At 46.5% G+C, this 20311-nt stretch overlaps 2 protein-coding genes across 2 annotated transcripts; one reads left to right on the top strand and one right to left on the bottom strand.

The window, feature by feature from the left end:
- Positions 1-229: 229 nt before the first annotated feature.
- Positions 230-15921, top strand: bach2a (BTB and CNC homology 1, basic leucine zipper transcription factor 2a). The gene is made up of 5 exons (XM_042108607.1): positions 230-428; positions 5493-5758; positions 8402-9814; positions 13591-13797; positions 14969-15921. Exons 2-5 carry the CDS (start codon positions 5507-5509, stop codon positions 15182-15184), a joined length of 2088 nt encoding a protein of 695 aa, XP_041964541.1. The 5' UTR covers positions 230-428; positions 5493-5506; the 3' UTR covers positions 15185-15921.
- Positions 15922-17489: 1568 nt separating this feature from the next.
- Positions 17490-20042, bottom strand: gja10a (gap junction protein alpha 10 a). The gene is made up of 3 exons (XM_042104371.1): positions 19990-20042; positions 17997-19707; positions 17490-17763 (listed from the first exon to the last, which is right to left on the bottom strand). Exon 2 carries the CDS (start codon positions 19684-19686, stop codon positions 18007-18009), a length of 1680 nt encoding a protein of 559 aa, XP_041960305.1. The 5' UTR covers positions 19687-19707; positions 19990-20042; the 3' UTR covers positions 17490-17763; positions 17997-18006.
- Positions 20043-20311: the final 269 nt, after the last annotated feature.

Genomic DNA, 20311 nt, shown 5'->3' with positions numbered 1-20311 from the left:
AAACATGAGATGATAATATGTGTTACTATGGATTTATAACAAGTAATGCATCGATACAAAACTAGTAAACCTGAAATGAACACAGGAGGGTTAACTTGAGCTGTAGGTAACACTGTAAGAAGTGGTATTACAATATGTAGGCCTAGCCTACTATTTCTGGATATACACGAGTGACGTCATCGCTAGGATGTCAACAATGTAGCAGTTCATGGGAGGCGTGTCTCGCGCGTGTGGCTAGACGCGTGAGTACCGATATGCTTGTATGGAACAGCGCGACTTTTTCTACATTCTCTGTGTTTAATGGTCAGAACAGAGTCATTTGAGTAAGCGATTACCATTATGTTGGGATATCGAAAGTAAGACAAAACAGGCATCCAAGCCGAGTAAAATGTGGAGAAACTGAATTTTGGAAAAGAGACGGGAAATAGGTAAGAGAGTAGCCTACACTGATAATATCTACCCATCTAAGTTCAAATGCTCTGAAATGCAGCTCTAATAACCTAAAGGATCATTGTAGGCTATGTAATTTGATTTGTGTTGTCCAGTTTGAGGACAAAGCAGCATCCTCGTGGTGCAATTGTCCACAATGACGGGGGTCCGCATGTTCAACTTGAGCTCTTTTTCACGTGTGCAGACAATCATTTATAGCCTAACATGCAGAATTGTATGTGTTATGTATGTGCATATTGAGAAAATGTGACAATTGCCCACACAATCACAGTAGCCTATGCGAACAACCCCAAATAAGAAATAGTCGGGACAGACCCACGCGCTCGAGTTCCAGGGCAGGAGTATGTATGACATCATGACATCGGTGTCAGAATGAAGGACCAGGATGTCAGCAAGTCGCTATCGGATCGTTAGAGCTGTTCAGAGCTGAAATGACAAATGAAAAATCGTCAGCAATAGGGACAAGTGGCAACATTAGAAGGCAAATTCCTTGTTCAGGCTAACTTCCTTCAAGACAAAAGGAATTCAGACGGATGTATTGTTTGCAGCATAGACTTGGCTCTGCGTGAATTGCAAGAGCCTAGAAACGGTGTGCATAAATTAACAATTGATATTAAGATTTATCATTTAATTTGGGTGCTGCTGTTTCTCACACGTCTGGTCAGGTGGACGCAGTGATGTTGGACCATGCATGGTCCACTTTGCAGTGAGGTAAACAGAAAGAGGATTTCAGGCAAACTGTGCAAGCTGGATGAGATATGAGAAGAGAGAGGACACTGACACAAGTGCTGTCATAATCTTTAGTTGATGCAATCAATCATGTTTTAGTTCGGATGGCTTTTTTGTGTCTTCCTTCACAAATAATAATAATAATAATAATAATAATAATAATAATAATAAAACCTGCAACATTTCAATGAAATATGTCTTAACTCAGCCTGTAGATTTGTTGTATTGCACTCATGTTGCTTCAGCTCTGTCCAATATTAAACAGATTAGGTAATAGCCATCACTAAATATTTTACACAGACCCGCAGGCTGAAATCACTATCCTTCACAGAATTAAGAGGGAATATTTCTATGAATCCTTTATGTAAACATTTTACACCTTATGTGAACATGATTATGTTTGATCTGTCCAGCATTACTTGCAGTTGCATTACCTGTTTGGTAAACAAACAAAATGAAAAAAGGAACACATAGAGTATAAGAGACCAGATTCCCTAATTACCTTAGCCTTAGAATAGCCTTATAGTACTATGGTATGTCCCAAAATACTACAAAATCCTATAGTTCTTGTTCATAAGGGACTGAACAGCATCAATACCCCTGAAGTGTAACAAGAGCAGCCACAGACTTTCTGAATAGCCTGCTCATGATCAGAGAGGAGCAACAATGCTGTATTTGTCATTGATCTCTTGCGTGGAATATAATAATAAAGTAATAATACATTTTATTTATATTGCATTTACTTTACATTTCATAAGACACAACAGGAGCTCCTGCATAATCACGGTGTCTTGCAGAGGCATGTGCTTGGGTGTGCATTCGGGGTGTCTTGCGGAGTCATGTGCTTGGGTGTGCATTCGGGGTGTCTTGCGGAGGCATATGCTTGGGTGTGCATTCGGGGTGTCTTGCGGAGGCATGTGCTTGGGTGTGCATTCGGGCCTATCTGTAAGGTCTACATGCCCTCAGTTTATGTACGGAGTTCAGTTGTCTGTTGCCACATTGTGAGCCAGCATCGTTTGCTTATATTTGTCTGGTTTGTCTGAGAATATCATCAGACAGGATATCTGCCCACCAGTCATATGGAAGTAGGTTGACGCTGAGTTTTATACAGCATGGCTGGATCAGTGGTTGGCCCACGCCAGATCAGGGCCGAATCAAGGCCAGATCCATGCCAGTCAGTCATTGGCTATCTGGGCTGATTGATGGTTAGTGGAAAAGATGACAGGCTACCTTTATTCCGATTCCTTCCTGTTTTCCAGCCCATACAGTATGCATTTACCACCCATCAGCGTACAAGAGTAAAGTAAAAGGTTATTGGACATTTTCAGTAAAAGTGAGCTCAGTCGGCTACTGTTAATGCCTGGACATAAGAACGGTATTCTCCAAAGATGGTCATTTCATCGAGCTCCCCCTACGTCCTGTTTGGCTGAAAGCTGAGGCCTGCCAAGACGATTCAGGAGGGAATACTGTACCTCTGCAGCGGGGTGGGGTCCCTGTGATGCGCTCCATTCTGATCAATAAGACTGCCACACAGAAACCTTCAGGGACTGTGTTTTCAAGTCTAAATTAATACATGTCATTAAAAATGTATGAACTGGTTCTGTAATGAAAGCAACATGACGCTCAATGGTGTTTTAAGCCCCAACGTTGTCTTCCAGGCAGCGTTGCCACCATCGACTTAAAGGCACCTAATCCTAACCCTAACCCCAACACCAACCCTAACCCTAACCTTAACCCATGCCTAACCCTAGCACCTTCCAGGCAGCGCTGCCTTGAAGACAACGTTGGGGGCTTAAAACACCAAGAAACCAACATGACTATACTGTGTATAATTTTAAAGTGTACCTTATAAATACCTCAATGGTCACACTTGCTGTTTGTCTTTTCTATGCGCTACCCATCTTTTATAAGAAAGATATAAATTCAGACACTCCAGAAATGGTGACAGCGAGGAAGAGATACGGAAACATTTAAAAAGACTTTATTGTAACTTAAAAAGCCAACATGTTTACTGAAATGGCTTTTTAATGAAGTAGCCAGTTACAATAAAGGCTTTTTAAATTCTTATCTATAGCCCTTCCTCGTTGTCAACGTTTTTGGAGTACCTGGATTTCGTTCTTTCTTTAATATATTGGAGTGATCCCCCTTATCCAAGAGCACCTGATACTGTGGATGTATTTTACAACTAGAGCTGCCAGCCATCTGTTCTGACTACCCATCTATTGTTTATATTCAGACATCATCATTCATTAGGTTGAAAAATTAAAATGCAATTACATACATGTTGTACTTTATCATCATCATCATCATCATCATCATTAGGGCAGCTGTGGCCTACTGGTTAGCGCTTCGGACTTATAACCGGAGGGCACGGCTGAAGTGCCCTTGAGCAAGGCACCTAACCCCTCACTGCTCCCCGAGCGCCGCCGTTGTTGCAGGCAGCTCACTGCGCTGGGATTAGTGTGTGCTTCACCTCACTGTGTGTACACTGTGTGCTGAGTGTGTTTCACTAATTCACGGATTGGGATAAATGCAGAGACCAAATTTCCCTCACGGGATCAAAAGAGTATATACTTATACTATACTTATACTCATCATTATCATCATCATCATCATCATTGTGCCCTAAATCCCTGTAAGTGTCCAATTCATTCCCACCACATGTGAAGTTAGATTGTTTGTTCGTTCTTTTGTAATGGGGAGATTTTTTTTGCAACTGAACTAGGCCTTTTTCCCCTAAATGGTGTAATAGCCTCATGTTGTTTTGACCCTGAAAAGACAGACTGATGCAACTACTAGAAATGGCAACTAAAATTCGAATCCTCTTTTTCAAACGCACACAAGTTATTGCAAGTGAACAGTGAGAATTAAAGAGCACCACCTGTCCATCATTCTCAGGTGTGCTAAGCGTGGTGAAGCACAAGCAGGTGAAAGGAGGCCATAATGATTCAGGATTCAAGATGAGGGCAGTAGTGTAACTCTACCGCAGTCAGAAAGGGTTTGCAGAGAGAAGAAGGGGGTGTGTGTGTGTGTGTGTGCGCGCGCATGTGTGTGTGTGTGTGTGTGTGTGTGTGTGAAGAGGACACATGTGTGTGTGTGTGTGTGTGTGTGTGTGCGCGCGCATGTGTGTCTGACAACACGTGTGTGTAGTGTGCATGTGTGTGTGTGTGTGCGCGCATGTGTGTCTGACAACACGTGTGTGTAGTGTGCATGTGTGTGTGTGTGAGGACAATTGTGTATTTGTCTGTAAAGACACGCATGTGTATGTGTGTGTGTGTGTATGTGTATGTGTGAGTGGATGAGTGTGTGTGTGTGTGTGTGTGTGTGTGTGTGTGTGTGTGTTACCCTGGGGGATGAGGAGGGGAGACAGTATTAGGGAGTCATCACAGCTCGAGCTGTTTGATCTGGCTGAAGTCGCTTATCCTGCTGGCTCAGATGCTCTGCAGTAATTGCACTGTTCTCATTCTCCCTGTGAGTCTGCTACACCAAAGCTCACTTCAGAGCGTTCAGACAAGCCTATTCTCACAACACACACCACAGAGGGCTGGACTGAAGTACCGTAGCTTCACATTTTACTGTGAGACTAATCAAAGTCAAGGCATATGTGCATAATAAAGAAAGATATTAGAGAGAAGCGGAGTGTGTTTTTTGATGACTACAGTACCAGCAGTGTTGAAACACATATTGGGTTTGTGAGTCTCTCACACGCTATTGAATACCTTTAGAGCTTAGAGGCTATACAGACATAACTCTTGCATTTTAACTGCTTTGCCTAGAACATCACAGCGACAAAATCCATACAGATCATACATGATCATGGCATAGCAGTTATTAGAGCATGATGACTGTAATTACTACACCCATCAGCACTTAGCATGTGTTTTGAGTAAAGACATTTCTAGTAGATTGCTAGATTACACAACACAGTCATCATTACAGGCACTTTATTTGAATGAGAGTCAAGTGCACAGTCTTGTGTAACTAAAGCTAATTTAATAACTCTCCCACATTCATAGATGCTGCATGATAACTTTGCAAATAAATACATATATGTATATATTTTTTTTTTTGGGGGGGGGGGGGGGGGCTTTTATGCCTTTTATGCACTGTGACAGGACAATGGAGAATGACAGGAAGTGAGTGGGAGAGAAAGTCGGGGTGGGATCCGGAAATGACCACGGGGCGGGAATCAAACCCAGGTCGCCGGCGTACGGTGCAGGGGCCCCAACCAGTTGCGCCACGGCTGGGGCCTTGTCCCGCCGTTTAAACGAGTGTCCTCTGTGTGTGTGTTAACGAGTCCGTCTGCTCTGCAGGTCTCTGAGAGAGGATGTGGTGTGTGGACGAGAGTCCAGAGGGGCTACTCTACGTCTTCGAGTCGCCGACCCACAGCGGCGGTCTGCTGCGGCGCCTAGATGCCCAGAGGCGGGCGGGCGTCCTGTGCGACGTCACCGTGCTGGTGCAGGGGCGACGGGTCAGCGCGCACGGAGCCGTTCTGGCGGCCTGCAGTGGCTACTTCCTGCACCAGCTCCAGGAGAAGAGAGGCGGGGACGCCGCCGTGGTCATCAGCCTGCCCAGCACAGTGAGTTCTCCTTCAGTCCAGTTAACCAATGGGAAGTCATCCCCCGCATGACATCATCGATCTGAACCAATCTAAACCAGTCACCAGTCTTAGGGAATTTTCCCTGTAAGGGCCCACCACGATACACTAGTCCTGGTAGTGAGTTATGGCAAGACACGGAAACGATAAAGAAACATTATGTATTTATTTTTGTTATAAAATATCAGCTTGACATTCCTTTTCACACAAAGGGTGAATGGCGTGTCTGTCATTCCCACTGTGTACCCAAAACACCTGAGACACCTGTGCAGTGTACAAGAGACACCTGTTCTGTGCAGTGCACAAGAGACACCTGTTCTGTTCTGTGCAGTGTACAAGAGACACCTGTTCTGTGCAGTGCACAAGAGACACCTGTTCTGTGCAGTGCACAAGAGACACCTGTAACTGTTCTGTGCAGTGCACAAGAGACACCTGTTCTGTTCTGTGCAGTGTACAAGAGACACCTGTTCTGTTCTGTGCAGTGTACAAGAGACACCTGTTCTGTGCAGTGCACAAGAGACACATGTTCTGTACAGTGTACAAGAGACACCTGTTCTGTTCTGTGCAGTGTACAAGAGACACCTGTTCTGTGCAGTGCACAAGAGACACATGTTCTGTGCAGTGTACAAGAGACACCTGTTCTGTGCAGTGTACAAGAGACACCTGTTCTGTACAGTGTACAAGAGACACCTGTTCTGCTCTGTGCAGTGTACAAGAGACACCTGTTCTGTGCAGTGCACAAGAGACACCTGTTCTGTTCTGTGCAGTGTACAAGAGACATCTGTTCTGTTCTGTGCAGTGCACAAGAGACACATGTTCTGTGCAGTGCACAAGAGACACCTGTTCTGTTCTGTGCAGTGCACAAGAGACACCTGTTCTGTTCTGTGCAGTGTACAAGAGACATCTGTTCTGTTCTGTGCAGTGCACAAGAGACACCTGTTCTGTGCAGTGCACAAGAGACACCTGTTCTGTGCAGTGTACAAGAGACACCTGTTCTGTGCAGTGCACAAGAGACACCTGTTCTGTGCAGTGTACAAGAGCATATTTTGACACGCTGAGAAAACCTTGAGCGTCATTTTCCAAAATGATAAAAATGAATGCTAAAGGGGTACCCAGTATGCTGAGAGTTGATGACGGCAAGGGTTCCATTGTTCCATTGTGTTGCTCTAATGACATGGTACCCGCTGGTGCCACAGTAGAGTTTAGTTCACTCTTCACCACTGTACTGTTCATATGGGAAGGGAATTATGCATCAAGGGCACCGCTAGAATTTGGGCCCTTTGAAAGAATATAATACACCAGCACTAATATGTAAAGGAAGACAGATAAATATACACAAATATACAGACCAGTGACCGTAAGCTACAGAATAATTCTAAATCTGTTTGTCCCAGGCTGTGTCGCTTGTAATATCTCTGATGTGGTTATGTGTGTCGCCGTATGGATTTCTAACAGTCTGTTTTCCTGACTATGGATTCTTTACTGTGAGGATTCTTTACTGTGAAGATTCTTTCCTGTGAGGATTATTTACTGTGAGGATTCTTTACTATGAGGATTATTTACTGTGAGGATTCCTGTTTATTTCCCCTGCAGTATAGATTCCTGTGTGTATTCTCTGTCATGGATTCTCTGATGTGTGTGTGTGTGTGTGTGTGTGTGTGTGTGTGTGTGTGTGTGTGTGTGTGTGTGATATGCGATGTGCAATGTGTGTGTGTGTCCTCGTTAGCCGATCTGGCATGGACACTAAAGAAGCCAGTGACAGTGGGCGGGAGCTCAGCTCCTCATAAAGATGAGGCCTCTGTAGGTGGCAGCAGCTGCTGCTGAGGGGAGCTGGAAATAGATCCCCCCCCCACCCAACCCAACAACCCTGCAACCCAACAACCCAGCAACCCAGCCCAGCCCTCACACCCACCCTCAGTCCCTCTGAGTCTCTGGGTCTCAGTTCCTTTATGTGTGTGAGGCTGTGAGAGTGCAGACTAGCTTTAGGGGTGGAGGTTTTTCAAAACAGTATGACACACATGCACTCACCCACACACACACACACACACACACACACACACACACACACACACACACACGCACACAGATTGCCTCAGCCCCTGGCTCTCACTGTGCTCTGTGAGTTAAAAGGTTTTCAGTTTCAGCCCTTTTTATTTCTTTTATTATTTTTCTGTCTTTTCGTTCTCTCTTTTTGCTTGTCTGCATCTCTCCTTGTCGTGTATCTCTTTCTCTCTCTATCTCTCTCTCTTTCCCCTCTTCCTCTCTCCCTCTCTATCCCCCTCCCTCCTCCCCCGCTCTCTCCCCCCCTCTCACCCTCTCTCCTCCTCCATCACTCTCTCTCTCCCTCTCTCTCCCCCTCTCTCTCCTTCCCCCCTCTCCCTCTCCATCTCTCCCCCCCTCTCTCTCTTTCCCCCCCCTCTCTCTCTTTCCTCTCTCCCTCTCTCTCTCTCCCTCTCCATCTCTCTTCCCCCCCCCCTCTCTCTCTTTCCCATCTCTCTCACCCCCTCTATTCATTCCTCCTCATGCCATCCTGTTCATTTCTCATGGTGTAACTATATCACATGATTACCTGTGCGTGTGCTAATTGGACACCGGGGCAATAACGCTCCTTACTGCCCTCTGCAGGTGACCACGAGGGGCTTTGCCCCGCTGCTGCAGTTTGCCTACACGGGGAAGCTCTCCCTCAGCAGGGCCAGTCTGCCGGACGTCGTCCACTGCGTGGAGCGCCTACACATACACGACTTGAAGGACTCGTGCTTCCCTCTCCTGACGGTAGTGCTCGGTCACAACTCGGATGAAGAGCTACCGGGTCCAGCGCTCTCCTCGACAACTCCTCATTTACACACTGACCAACAAGAGGAAGAGGTAATACGTGTGGAAACACCTGAAGACTCTGCGTCTCAGTCACAGATGACCAATCTTTGTCCTTTTAGCGAAGAGGAAGGAGAGGATTCACCAGTGAGAGTCAACAGTGACATCAGTCAGACAGACAAACATACGACCTTTGACCCTCTTCAGTGTTCCAAATATTGGAAGTGTCCGCAGACTCTCAGTGAGCACCATGGCAACGCTTCAGTGAATGGCAGTGGGTCAGGTTCCATACGAGATCTCGTGGAGGCCACTTCCACTGACACTGTCCAGGGGGCGTCTGGACCTCCCACCCCGGATGAGCCTGGCCCTGGTGAGGGCAGTCTGTCGGTCTGCGTCTCAGAATCCAAACTAGAGAAAGAGGCAGCGGTCGAGTCCGACCGGGAGTCGCTCAGTTCTCAGTCTTTAGAGACTGAGACTTTAGACGGAGCAGTTTGTGCCAGTTCTGCTGCTGCAGGCCTCCATTCCATCCTGAAGGATAATGCAGAGCTACGCCTCCCACATATTGCACAGCAGTTACTCACTAACAGACTGACTTGTGCAGACCCAGAACACAGACTGCGGGATGCTCCGAAAATAAGCCACTGGTGCTCTGGCCAAGAGTCAACTTTGACCTCTGCTAAACCCCAAGGCCTCCCATGCACGTCACCGAGGCCTCTGTCCACTGAGGAAGTCTTCAAGGACGAAGCTGGGCTCAGCAGGTCCAGTGTTATATTTACCTCAGGGTTTCCCAGGCAACCAGAATCTCCAGAGCATTCCGGTCCTGACCTCGACCCACTCTCCAGGTTTCCTCACAGCGTTGCTCCCAGCAGTCCAGAGATTCTGCCAGTGCCAAGCCACTCCACACACAGTAGCCAAGGCCCAGACAACGTCTCCCTCTCTGAGGAGGCCGCCACCTCCACATGTTATTCCAGTGATGAAGCTCGTAAAGGGCGAGGCTCCTCTCCCAGCGTTCCTCACTCTGCAGCCTCCTGCTGCCCTTTCTCCCGGACGGCCTACTGCCTGACTCTGAGACAGCCGGGTCCAGGCTGGACCAAGGACGCCATCTTGAATCCGGCGCTCCCCCACTCGAAGACTGAGAAGTGTTACGACTCCAGCTCCAGTGACGAGTCGGGATCCATCTCCGCGGGCGACTGTGAGTCGTCGCGTCTTGATGACGAAGGGCTTGAGGTTAGTGCATTTGTTTGCTCCATTCGTTTGACCCAGAGACCTTCCCATCACATCACAGAGCCCATAAGCTCAAAGTCCCCAGTGTGGGGTTTGACAGTTGACCACAAAAGGCTGGAAGTAGATGAATGCAGAGTAGTATCATTTGATTGATCAGTGGATTGAAAAAGCACTAAAAACTATCAACTTTAGGGCAGCCGTGTCCTACTGGTTAGCGCTTTGGACTTGTAACCGGAGGGTTGCCGTTTCGAACCCCGACCAGTAGGAACGAGTAAAGTGCCCTTGACCAAGGCACCTAACCCCTCACTGCTCCCCGAGCGCCGCTGTTGTAGCAGGCAGCTCACTGCGCTGGGATTAGTGTGTGCTGCACCTCACTATGTGTTCACTGTGTGCTGAGTGTGTTTCACTAATTCACGGATTGGGATAAATGCAGAGACCAAATTTCCCTCACGGAATCAAAAGAGTACATATACTATATACTTATACTTATACTAACACATAATCCAGATAGCTCCTCACCCTGGGACAGGCCTCACACGGATCTAGCCCTAAAACAGTTGACTTTGTGACTTGCTGCAGTCCACAGCTGGCCTTTGGATCAGAAGGCCAACTAGCAGCTGGCAGATTACTACTATGTATGTATGTGTGTGATATTATTAATTGCTGCTGTAACACCATAATTTCCCTCTGGGGATGAATAAAGTATCTATCTATCTATCTGTCTATCTATCTATCTATCTATCTATCTATTAGTGAGCTTTTCAAGCAGGTGAATGTGCTTCCCTGGTCAGAGTCAGGTGTGAAGGCTTTCCCTGGAGTGGTCTGCATGCTCCAATGAGACTGACCCTTATCTCATGTGGTGACATCATTCCTCTTCATGTGTGATGCACATTTGACCTTTTGACCTCATTTGCATAACTCATCCAGATACAACTGCACTCTTCTCAGTACCACAGTTATTATTCAAGCAAATCAAAGCAGTGACATTCCCTCTGGTAGGTTATTCATTTATGATTTTCTTTTCTTTTCTTGTAATGAAGGCTGATGCCTTGCAGTTGGTGTTGTACACCTAGAGGTGCATTAGGCTTTAATGGTTTCAGAGTGTGACGGCCGGACTAGGCTACACCGGACACACAACTGAAGCGTTCCGTTTGAGGAGTGTATGCGTCAACAATTAACTTCCAGTATAATTAATGGAACTGGCTACACCAAACGCAAGTGCACAATTTTTACGCTTTGTGAACCTGAATGATTCTGTTCCAGTGTAGCCCGCTCTAAGAGATTGGTTTCCAGTTGCATCATACTAGGTGAGTTGATAGAAATGTTGCCATGGTGATCAATAAGGGATGTTATTACGTGACTACTTTTTCCGCTGCCTTCTCATTTCACTTTTGAATCGTTTAAAATGGTCAAAACGTCCAGTTGACTGTCTCCTGATGAAAGTGTGGAGGGCATAGGTTTAGAGATCGGGCTGGGTTTAGAGATCGGGCTGGGTTTAGAGATCGGGCTGGGTTTAGAGATCGGGCTGGGTTTAGAGATCGGGCTGGGTTTAGAGATCGGGCTGGGTTTAGAGATCGGGCTGGGTTTAGAGATCGGGCTGGGCTAGGTTTAGAGATCGGGCTGGGTTTAGAGATCGGGCTGGGTTTAGAGATCGGGCTGGGTTTAGAGATCGGGCTGGGTTTAGAGATCGGGCTAGGTTTAGAGATCGGGCTGGGTTTAGAGATCGGGCTAGGTTTAGAGATCGGGCTGGGTTTAGAGATCGGGCTAGGTTTAGAGATCGGGCTGGGTTTAGAGATCGGGCTGGGTTTGTGGTTTGTGGATTAAAAGGGTTAATATCAGCCATGCCAAGCAGCAGACTACCGTGACCACCTATTAGGTTTTGTACATTGATTTTGCAAAATTTCTTCAGCTGTAAGGTTAATACACGGGGGCAGTTAATATGGTATTAATATGTTTTTGTTTCTTTTAACTTGCATAAAACACTGTCCTGCGGCTTATACACAATGCGGCTAATACACAGGGAATTACTGTAGTTGTTGCTTAACCGTTCTACTTAAAAAACATCATTGGCATCATCTGTCTGCTTTTTTACACTCTCTCCTCATGCTGAATTTGGTACTTGGAACACTGGATTAAGAATTTAAATAATCTCAATTCCCTGTTGTTCTTTTTTATGTATTATAATTAAACTTTATGCCTATGCAAACAAAGTGTGTGTGTGTGTGTGTGTGTGTGTGTGTGTGTGTGTGTGTGTGTGTGCGTGCGTGTGTGAGTGTGTGTGTTTGTGGTTTGGAGTCAGAGCATTATCTCTGACAAGGAAGTCACGTAGCAGCATCACTCCCAAACCACCATGCTCCATCTAAAGCCACACACACACACACTATTTCTCTCACTGCACTTAAGAACCCTCTTTGCTTTCTCGCTGTGACAGAATGCATTCAAACCCAGAGAGCCAGCGCCCCATTAGACTGGCTGTGCTCCCAGCTGTGCTGCCCTGCTCAGGGAACTGAATCAGGGGGTCTTGGGTGTCACCTCGGCTCCCTGTGTAACAGATGAGGCCCACTTCTCAGCGATGGCCCATTTACTGAGTAATGGCCCAACCAGGCCCGGGACTCGGAGGCAGGCAATGACAGCCAGGATTTATGAAGGCCGCACAGGCTCCCTTTGTCATGGCAGCGTTATCACCGCTGCGACTGGACCGGTCCGGTTAAATATAGACATCCATCCTGCTCAGGAGGAGGGCGAGGAATACACACAAGGTCAATGCTGAAAGCTGGGACTTTCTCTCTCACTCTACTTCTCCCTACCACTCTCTCTCCTCTCCTCTCTCACTTTCTCACTTTCTCTCCATCCATTTCTTTTCTGTTTGTTTTCACACTTCCTGATTCATTTTCAAGATGAGTTGTCTGATATATCTTGACATTGGGTGATCATTAGAACCCCCCTCCCCCTCCCCCTCTCTCTCTATCTTTCACCATCTCTCTGTGTGAGTGGTCAGCAGTTAAATACTAGCTTTTAAAAGGCTAGTGGCCAGTAAGTCATTCCTGTCCCTGTGCCTTGACCTTTGTGTTATCTGTACAATGTATGTCACCGCCAGCAGCAAACCCTTTACCAGTCTACCTCTTCCGTATCTAGCTCTAAGCGTTGCCATGACAATCTCTCTCTTTGGTAGTTCTGCAAGGCTATTTTTGTCGATCTATATGGAAATAAGGACCTTTCTGTTAACAGTAATTTTGTATAATCATTTGTTATATATTTTTTTTAATTACTTTTTAATTCAAATATAAATGACCGGCCAATTACACTTATTATTAGCCTAACTTTTTTGTTTGTCTATTTTGAAATCTGACATCACTCATGGAGAATGGCCAAGCTCTATTGTTTATGCCTGTTTTTCCAAATTTTCAGAATTTCCAGACTGTCAATTCCAGACAATTCTTTGCATCTTTGGGTGCACTGCCATCCAGTGGTCATCTTGCAGTAGTGCGTCCAAAACCTGTCATTAGCTGAGATAAATCACTTTATTAAAAAGCAATTATTAAAAATATATATATTTAGGGGTCCAAGCAGTAGTCCATGCTCTAAAGTGGCTTGGGCCCAGTTCATTGCTGCTTGCAACTATATTTCCATATTATTTTCATTTCCATATTATACACATATTAACATCCAGAATTCAATATTGCATTCATATAATTTAATAATGAAATAGTTAATGAAATAACTAATATATAATGTATAGGTATATTGATGCAGTCTTTCACACCCATTTGTATTTTCAGGTGAAACTCCCATTCCCTGTGGATCAGTTGACGTACCTGCCCCGCAGTGACTTTCAGCTGGTGATGCGGATGCACAGTCTGACCCCAGAGCAGCTGGAGCTCGTTCAGGAGGAACGGCGTCGCAGCAAGAACCGAGTCGCCGCCCAGAGATGCCGTAAGAGGAAGCTCGACTGCATCCAGAGCCTGGAGGTGGACATACACAAACTGGTAACAGCTAACAAGTGCTGTCAGTGTTTGGGTGTGTCTGTGTGTGTGCGCACGTGTTTGTGTCTGTGTGTGTGTCTGTGTGTGTGTGTGTGTGTGTGTGTGTGTGTGTGTGTGTGTGTGTGTGTGCACGCGTGTTTGTGTCTGTGTCTGTGTGTGTGTCTGTGTGTGTGTGTGTGTGTGTGCACGCGTGTTTGTGTCTGTGTCTGTGTGTGTGTCTGTGTGTGTGTGTGTGTCTGTGCGTGTGTGTGTGTGTATGTCTGTGTGTGCAGTTGTATTTATTGATGGTTGGCGTGTGTGTGTATGTGTGTGTGGGGGGGGGGCTGATCATCATCATCACTTGAGCCCCTAGAGCTGGCTGCTGAGAGAAGGGTGCTGCCAAAGCTCCTTAACATTATAGACAACACCTCACATCCACTGAACAAGCTACTGCTCAGACAACAGTGTTTTCAGCTGGAGGTTGCTTCAACTTCGCTGTAACAAGGACCGTTATAGGAAATCATTTCTGCCCACTGCCATAACTATTTACAATAACTGTCCCTTGTGCCGGGAGAGGAGGATCTTATTCTGAGAGACAATGCACAGTTTACAACCACACGCACAGAGACTTTATATCCAATTGTATTTATTTTTAACTTGTATGTGTAAATGTGATATGTGTTTATATTATTAATTGCTGCTGTAACACCATAATATCCGTTTGGGGATGAAGAAAGTAATCTATCTATCTATTATCTATCTATCATCATCATCTTTCTCGCTAGACTCCAAGGTCCATTCAGAAAACACATACAACACAGACATGGCATATACAATATATATATTAAAAGCATCACACTTCTTATGTATATTGTGTTTGCCCTTGATGTCACATGTTCCCACCAGCCATCATGTAGATTTGTAGATCATTTTACCCCCCCCCCCCCCACACACAGGCCTCATTGTAATAGTGTGTGATTTACACAGTGCACAGATATGAAAAACACTGAAATGTGTTGTAGGTGTAGATGCTGTCGTGGAAGTAACACAATGAAATGTGTACAGTGTGAACACAGATGTGTGAGACTAATACTCTGAAATGTGTGTGTGTGTGTGTGTGTGTGTGTGTGCGTGTGTGTGTGTGTGTGTGTGTGTGTGTGTGTGTGTGTGTGTGTGTGTGTGTGTGTGGATACAGGTGTGTGAGAAGGAGTCACTTCTGAGGGAGAGGAGCCAGCTAAGAGCCTGCATGGTAGACATCAGGGAGAGCGTCGCCTGTCTCAACCAGAGCATCCACAGAAAAGAACCGGAACACACACACAAGGTTCCATCCATCAACCACAACTTGGAGACGGTTCCGTCGCCTAACCCTGTGAAAGTGCTCGGCTGTTTGGGAGCGGTTCCATCCCTCTGATAAGGTCCTTCTCTGAAGGTCGCCTGACCCATCTGAGAACGAGCGACAGATCAAAAGGTCCTGTCCCACTGTTTAGTTGTGGTGAGGTCTTGCGGAGCCTACTCTGATACATGCAAGTCTTTATCTGGGCAGAAAGATCAGTGTGTAGCTGTGTTCAATGACCCCAGGGGTGTTCCACTAACTTGTTTGTTGTCTGTGGGTTCAGTAGGTAACCACATGATGATGGCTTTTGCTGTCTTTTTCTCTGCCAAACTGACTGAAAATTGCATATCACCAATTGAGCTACACATGGGAATCTTTTTTGGTAAGCATGAGAAACATATTGTGGGTGCTTTTAGTTAGATTTGATGTTTCAGAGCAAAGCAAGGGTCATGACATCTTTGTGATTGTTTTGTGATTGTGTTTGAAAAACAAAAATAGAGTTAAAACTGTTTAATTGATACTAGATTTTTATGTAGCTACTGGAAAAATACAAAGAAAAATAGCTTGAAAGGTGTCCTATTTCAAGACAGCTATACAAAGGCCATGGGAAATATCATAAATGTATCATAGCTACAGTACAGTCCCTGTTGACTATGGTCCACATGCTGATCCACAGGGAAAACCTACTGTGCAGCCTTGGTGTAATTGCCAGTGTGCTATTCCTTTAACACCTACAGCCTTGGTGTACTTGCCAGCTAGGTTATCATCAAGCTAACTATTAACTTTGACCAAAACATTAATCTAGTAATTCAACTTCAGTCTTCCTCTTATATATGTTTGCATTTACTCAGTAGATGTAGACATTTTCAATTGACATTGTTAGCAGAGAGGGTTGAAGCAGAGCAGTGATCAAGTATCTTTTTTGTAAGCTTTACACCACCATACAGTTTTATGGATGACACCCAAGTGTTCTAAATTCTGGAGTTCTGTTTCGGAATCTTACAAGTGTGCCATTCCACACTTTACACACACACACACACAGTCTTTTATATCATTACGACGCACCATGTGTTGTTTTATATAATGTGACCAAAGTTACTCAGGAATCAACTGTTTAATACCGCAAGCACATTTGCAAACCACCAGATCTGATATATCTGCTATGTAGTGCGTAACTGCTATTTATTTCAGTATTTCTCAAAAGTCTTGTGAAATGTTTACTTGTGATGTTTTACGATCACCTTTTGGTAGAGAAAATAGCTACTAATGGACCACAATACCAAGAGATCAGGAAACTAGAAACTTTCTCCACTTTTCTCGGAAATGTTTGCTTGGGAATATTGGACTCCTAAGATTTGATTGGACCTTTATTTACCTGAGCAGCCAATCTGGTGATGGCGCACCAGAGAACGTTTACAGCTTTTGTAGGTAATTCCAAATGTCAATGTCTGATTGTGTAATATATTCATAACCAGTTGTTTGTAAATAGCACGTTCTTCCCTGGTAGCCTCACTTGCCTTTGAACAACAGTGTGAGATGATAAAGAAACACCACAATGAATGCAAGCATCAACTGTGGTTCCTGTCAAAATGGTAATAAGTTACCTGCTCAATTCTAATATACCTCATCTGTCATTGGTCAAAGCACTCTTAAGTGGATGATTGTGATCGTGTTTGTTATGCAATGCAGAGAATTTGATTATGATGTTTGAATCCAAATAAATATCAACCCTGGTTACTAATCCTTTTTCGTAATGTTGAATAGTGTAAATAGTTCTACATTTATGAAGCGAGTGAAGCTGATACGACCAAATTGTTGTTGTATATGACACTACCAAAGTATGTAAATAAGGATCGGTTGAAAACAGATTTTTTTTTTTTCTCAAAACGGCATGCAAACATCAACAAATACTCAACTGCTTCTTGTTTAAAGAAAAAAACATTTTTAATAGAATTTTGCTTTGCATTCCCATGGCAGTACAGCATATCTCTTACTGTCACTGTTTCCAGCAGTACAATCAACAAAGAACATGTTTGTGTGTGTGTGTGTGTGTGTGTGTGTGTGTGTGTGTGTGTGTGTGTATGTGTGTGAGTGTGTGTGTGTGTGTGTGTGTGTGTGTGTGTGTGTTGTCAAAGTTCATTAGTAGTTCAGAACCTCTCCTCCACGTCTCAAGTCTTGAGGCTTACATCACATTTCATGCTTGTAAGTTCCTGCGTTTTGTTCAGTTATCCTCAGTCCTGAGGTCTTTGATGTGCTTGTCCGTTGCCCCTCGCTCGCTCGCTCCCTCGCTCCCTCGCTCGCTCGCTCCCTCGCTCCCTCGCTCCCTCGCTCGCTCGCTCGCTCGCTCACCGGACAGATTGTTTTTGTATTTCTCTCCTCCTCACTCGCTGCTTTCAGGTTTTGTAAGGTGCTCACACTACACTCTCAGTAGAAAAGCACTACATGAACCTTAAAAAAACAAAACAAAACAAATCAAAATAAAAGCTTGAAGTTGTTGGCTTTAGTGCCAATGCGTTTCTAGGACAGCAGATTGAAGTCTTTGCCACTGATAACTCCTTTCATTCGCTTCTGCACGGAGACATCGTGTCAGCATCCGCTAGGCCTCCTAGTCAGTCTGTTCACTTTTTCATAATGGATGAAATGTCCAAGAATACGCTCTGAAAGAGAAATAACGTCGTCGTTATGCAGTGGCATTTTAGAAACATCTTTTTAAAAAGGAGTGTCATCGGCTAAATTCTGTTTATTTGTTATCTCAGGCAACAAATGTTGAATATAGTCTATGTCATCAACGCACATTGTCAGATAAACGGCACACACTGAACATTCCTATGGCCCTATGGGTAAACAGAGTGTAACAATATGCTACAAAAAGACATAGAGAGCAACTGACCGCTCCCTCTCTAAACCAGTAGGTCAGAAGCCTTTAGTCGCATGGCTTTACTTGCCATTGACATTCTGCGTCCCCCGGGCGGGTTCATGGGCACGTTGTTGAGAGAGCCCAGCTCCGACTCCAAACTCTGGCTGGACGGGCAGCTGGACACGTCTGACGTGCCGCTGTCCGAGGGCAGCCGTGCCATGAAGCTGGCCTTGCGCGGGTGCGGCGGGTAGAGCACGTCTCTGTCCGACGAGTCCCTCCGGGCCTCCAGCATGTCCAGGACGCGACTGGGCCGGTGCTGGGTCAGGTGCTGGGTCAGCTGCGTGGGCAGAGCGGGCATGGAGAGGTAGTTGGCCTGCAGGGGGCCGCCAGGGTGAGGACACTCGTGGGTCTGCTGCTGCTGCTGCTGCTGCTGATGATGATGGGACAAGCCTACCAGCCGGCCATGGCTCTCCCCCACGGCCTCGCTGGCACCACCCTGCTGGAGCTGATGCTGGGAGAGCTGCTGCTGGTCCTGCTGGTGGTGGGAGTGCAGGAGCTGGGACTGGCTCTCGGAGATGCCGTGCTGCAGGCCCAGCGACGGCTGCTCCAGGGGCATCTGGAAGCGCAGGCCCTGGATGCGGCCCTGGCTGGCCAAGCGCAGCTGCCGAGGCTGCTGGGCAAAGCAGGAGACGGGGTAACCGCCGCCCCCACCACAGCCTCCGCCTCCAGCTCCGCCTCCACCTCCTCCGCCCTCGTCGATGCTGTTGTCCCTCTGCATCTCGCCGGGTATGGCGTCCATGGCGGCCAGGTAGAGCGGAGGCGGCTCGCCGTGGCACTCGTGCGTGTAGCTCGTCTGCCCCAGCGTGGGGTACTTCTTCTGCGGGGACATGTTAGTGACCACGCACAGCTGCTGCAGGCCGGGCTTATAGGGCAGGTGGCCCGGGCTGTCCCCTCCGCCTCCGCCGCCGCTGTGACCGCCGGCCGACTGCAGCCCCGACAGCGTCTGCTTGATCTTCCTCACACCCAGGTGCGATATCTCCATCAGGTTCAGGAACAGGGACACGCACGCGATCACAATCATGAACACCATGAAGATCGTCTTCTCCGTCGGCCGGGAGACGTAACAGTCCACCATGTTGGGACAGGGCAAAGTCTCACACTTGTACAAGGGATTCAGGCCAATGCCGTATAAGATATATTGAGCCACTATGAAGCCCACCTCCACCATTGATCGGGTTAGGATATGAATGACGTACGTGCGGAGGAGCGAGCCCTGCAGAGGAGCTTTCTTCACCCTCTTCTGCTCCTCCAGTCTCTTGAGCTCCTTCTCCAGCTTCCTGTGCTCGTCCAGCAGGGGCTCCATCTCCTCCAGCTCGGCCCGCAGCTGGACCTTCCTGCGGTGGCGCTCCTTCTCGAGGGCGCGCAGCCGGTAGAGCGCGTGGCCCATGTAGACGAGCGAGGGCGAGGACACGAAGACGATCTGCAGCACCCAGAAGCGGATGAGCGAGATGGGGAAGGCGCGGTCGTAGCAGACGTTCTTGCAGCCCGGCTGCTCCGTGTTGCACACGAACTGGCTCTGCTCGTCCACCCAGACGTCCTCGGCCGCCACACCGAGCACCAGCATGCGGAAGATGAAGAGGATGGTCAGCCAGATCTTGCCCACGATGGTGGAGTGGACGTGGACTTCCTCTAGAATGCTCCCCAGCAGGTTCCAGTCCCCCATGTTCCCTACCACATGTCGGTGCTGCCAGCGACCAGCAGGGAAAAAAACAACAGCAGGCAAGAAAAAACAGATGTCAACAAACAAACAATACAACAACAACAAGCAAACAAAATGCACCAAATCTAGAATGGAGAATATCTAAGATGAAGAGGATAAACTGCTACATTTAGATCTTCTTATTAGATATTCAATTATGAGGATGTGGATAAAAAAAACAGACAAACAAACAAGCCAACAAACATGCAAGAAAGAAAACAAACAAATCATATAAATAGACAAACAAACAAATAAAACAAAACCTACCTATCAACGGGAGGTGTATTTTTCTTTGTCCTTTGTCAGCATAATTCCAAAACGGTCTGTGATCAGTCATTCATGTCACGTTCGGAGTGAAAATTAGCGTCTAAATTTAGCCGTATGCACGGCCACTGCCTGTACCCGTGGAATGCTAACTGGACTCACTGCTCCCGGGAGCCTTTGCATGCTCTGTTCACAGGATGCAGGAATTGATCTGAAACCGACGGGACAATGCCCCATGGCATCTTATCAAGCAATTGTTCAAAACAGCATCACCCGCCCCACACACAGATACACACACACACACACTCACAAACACACACATACA

Source organism: Alosa sapidissima, chromosome 1, assembly GCF_018492685.1.
Source record: "Alosa sapidissima isolate fAloSap1 chromosome 1, fAloSap1.pri, whole genome shotgun sequence".
Classification (NCBI taxonomy): Eukaryota; Metazoa; Chordata; class Actinopteri; order Clupeiformes; family Clupeidae; genus Alosa; species Alosa sapidissima.
Note: the sequence above shows the minus strand (reverse complement) of the source record. Positions and strands in the feature narration are given on the sequence as shown.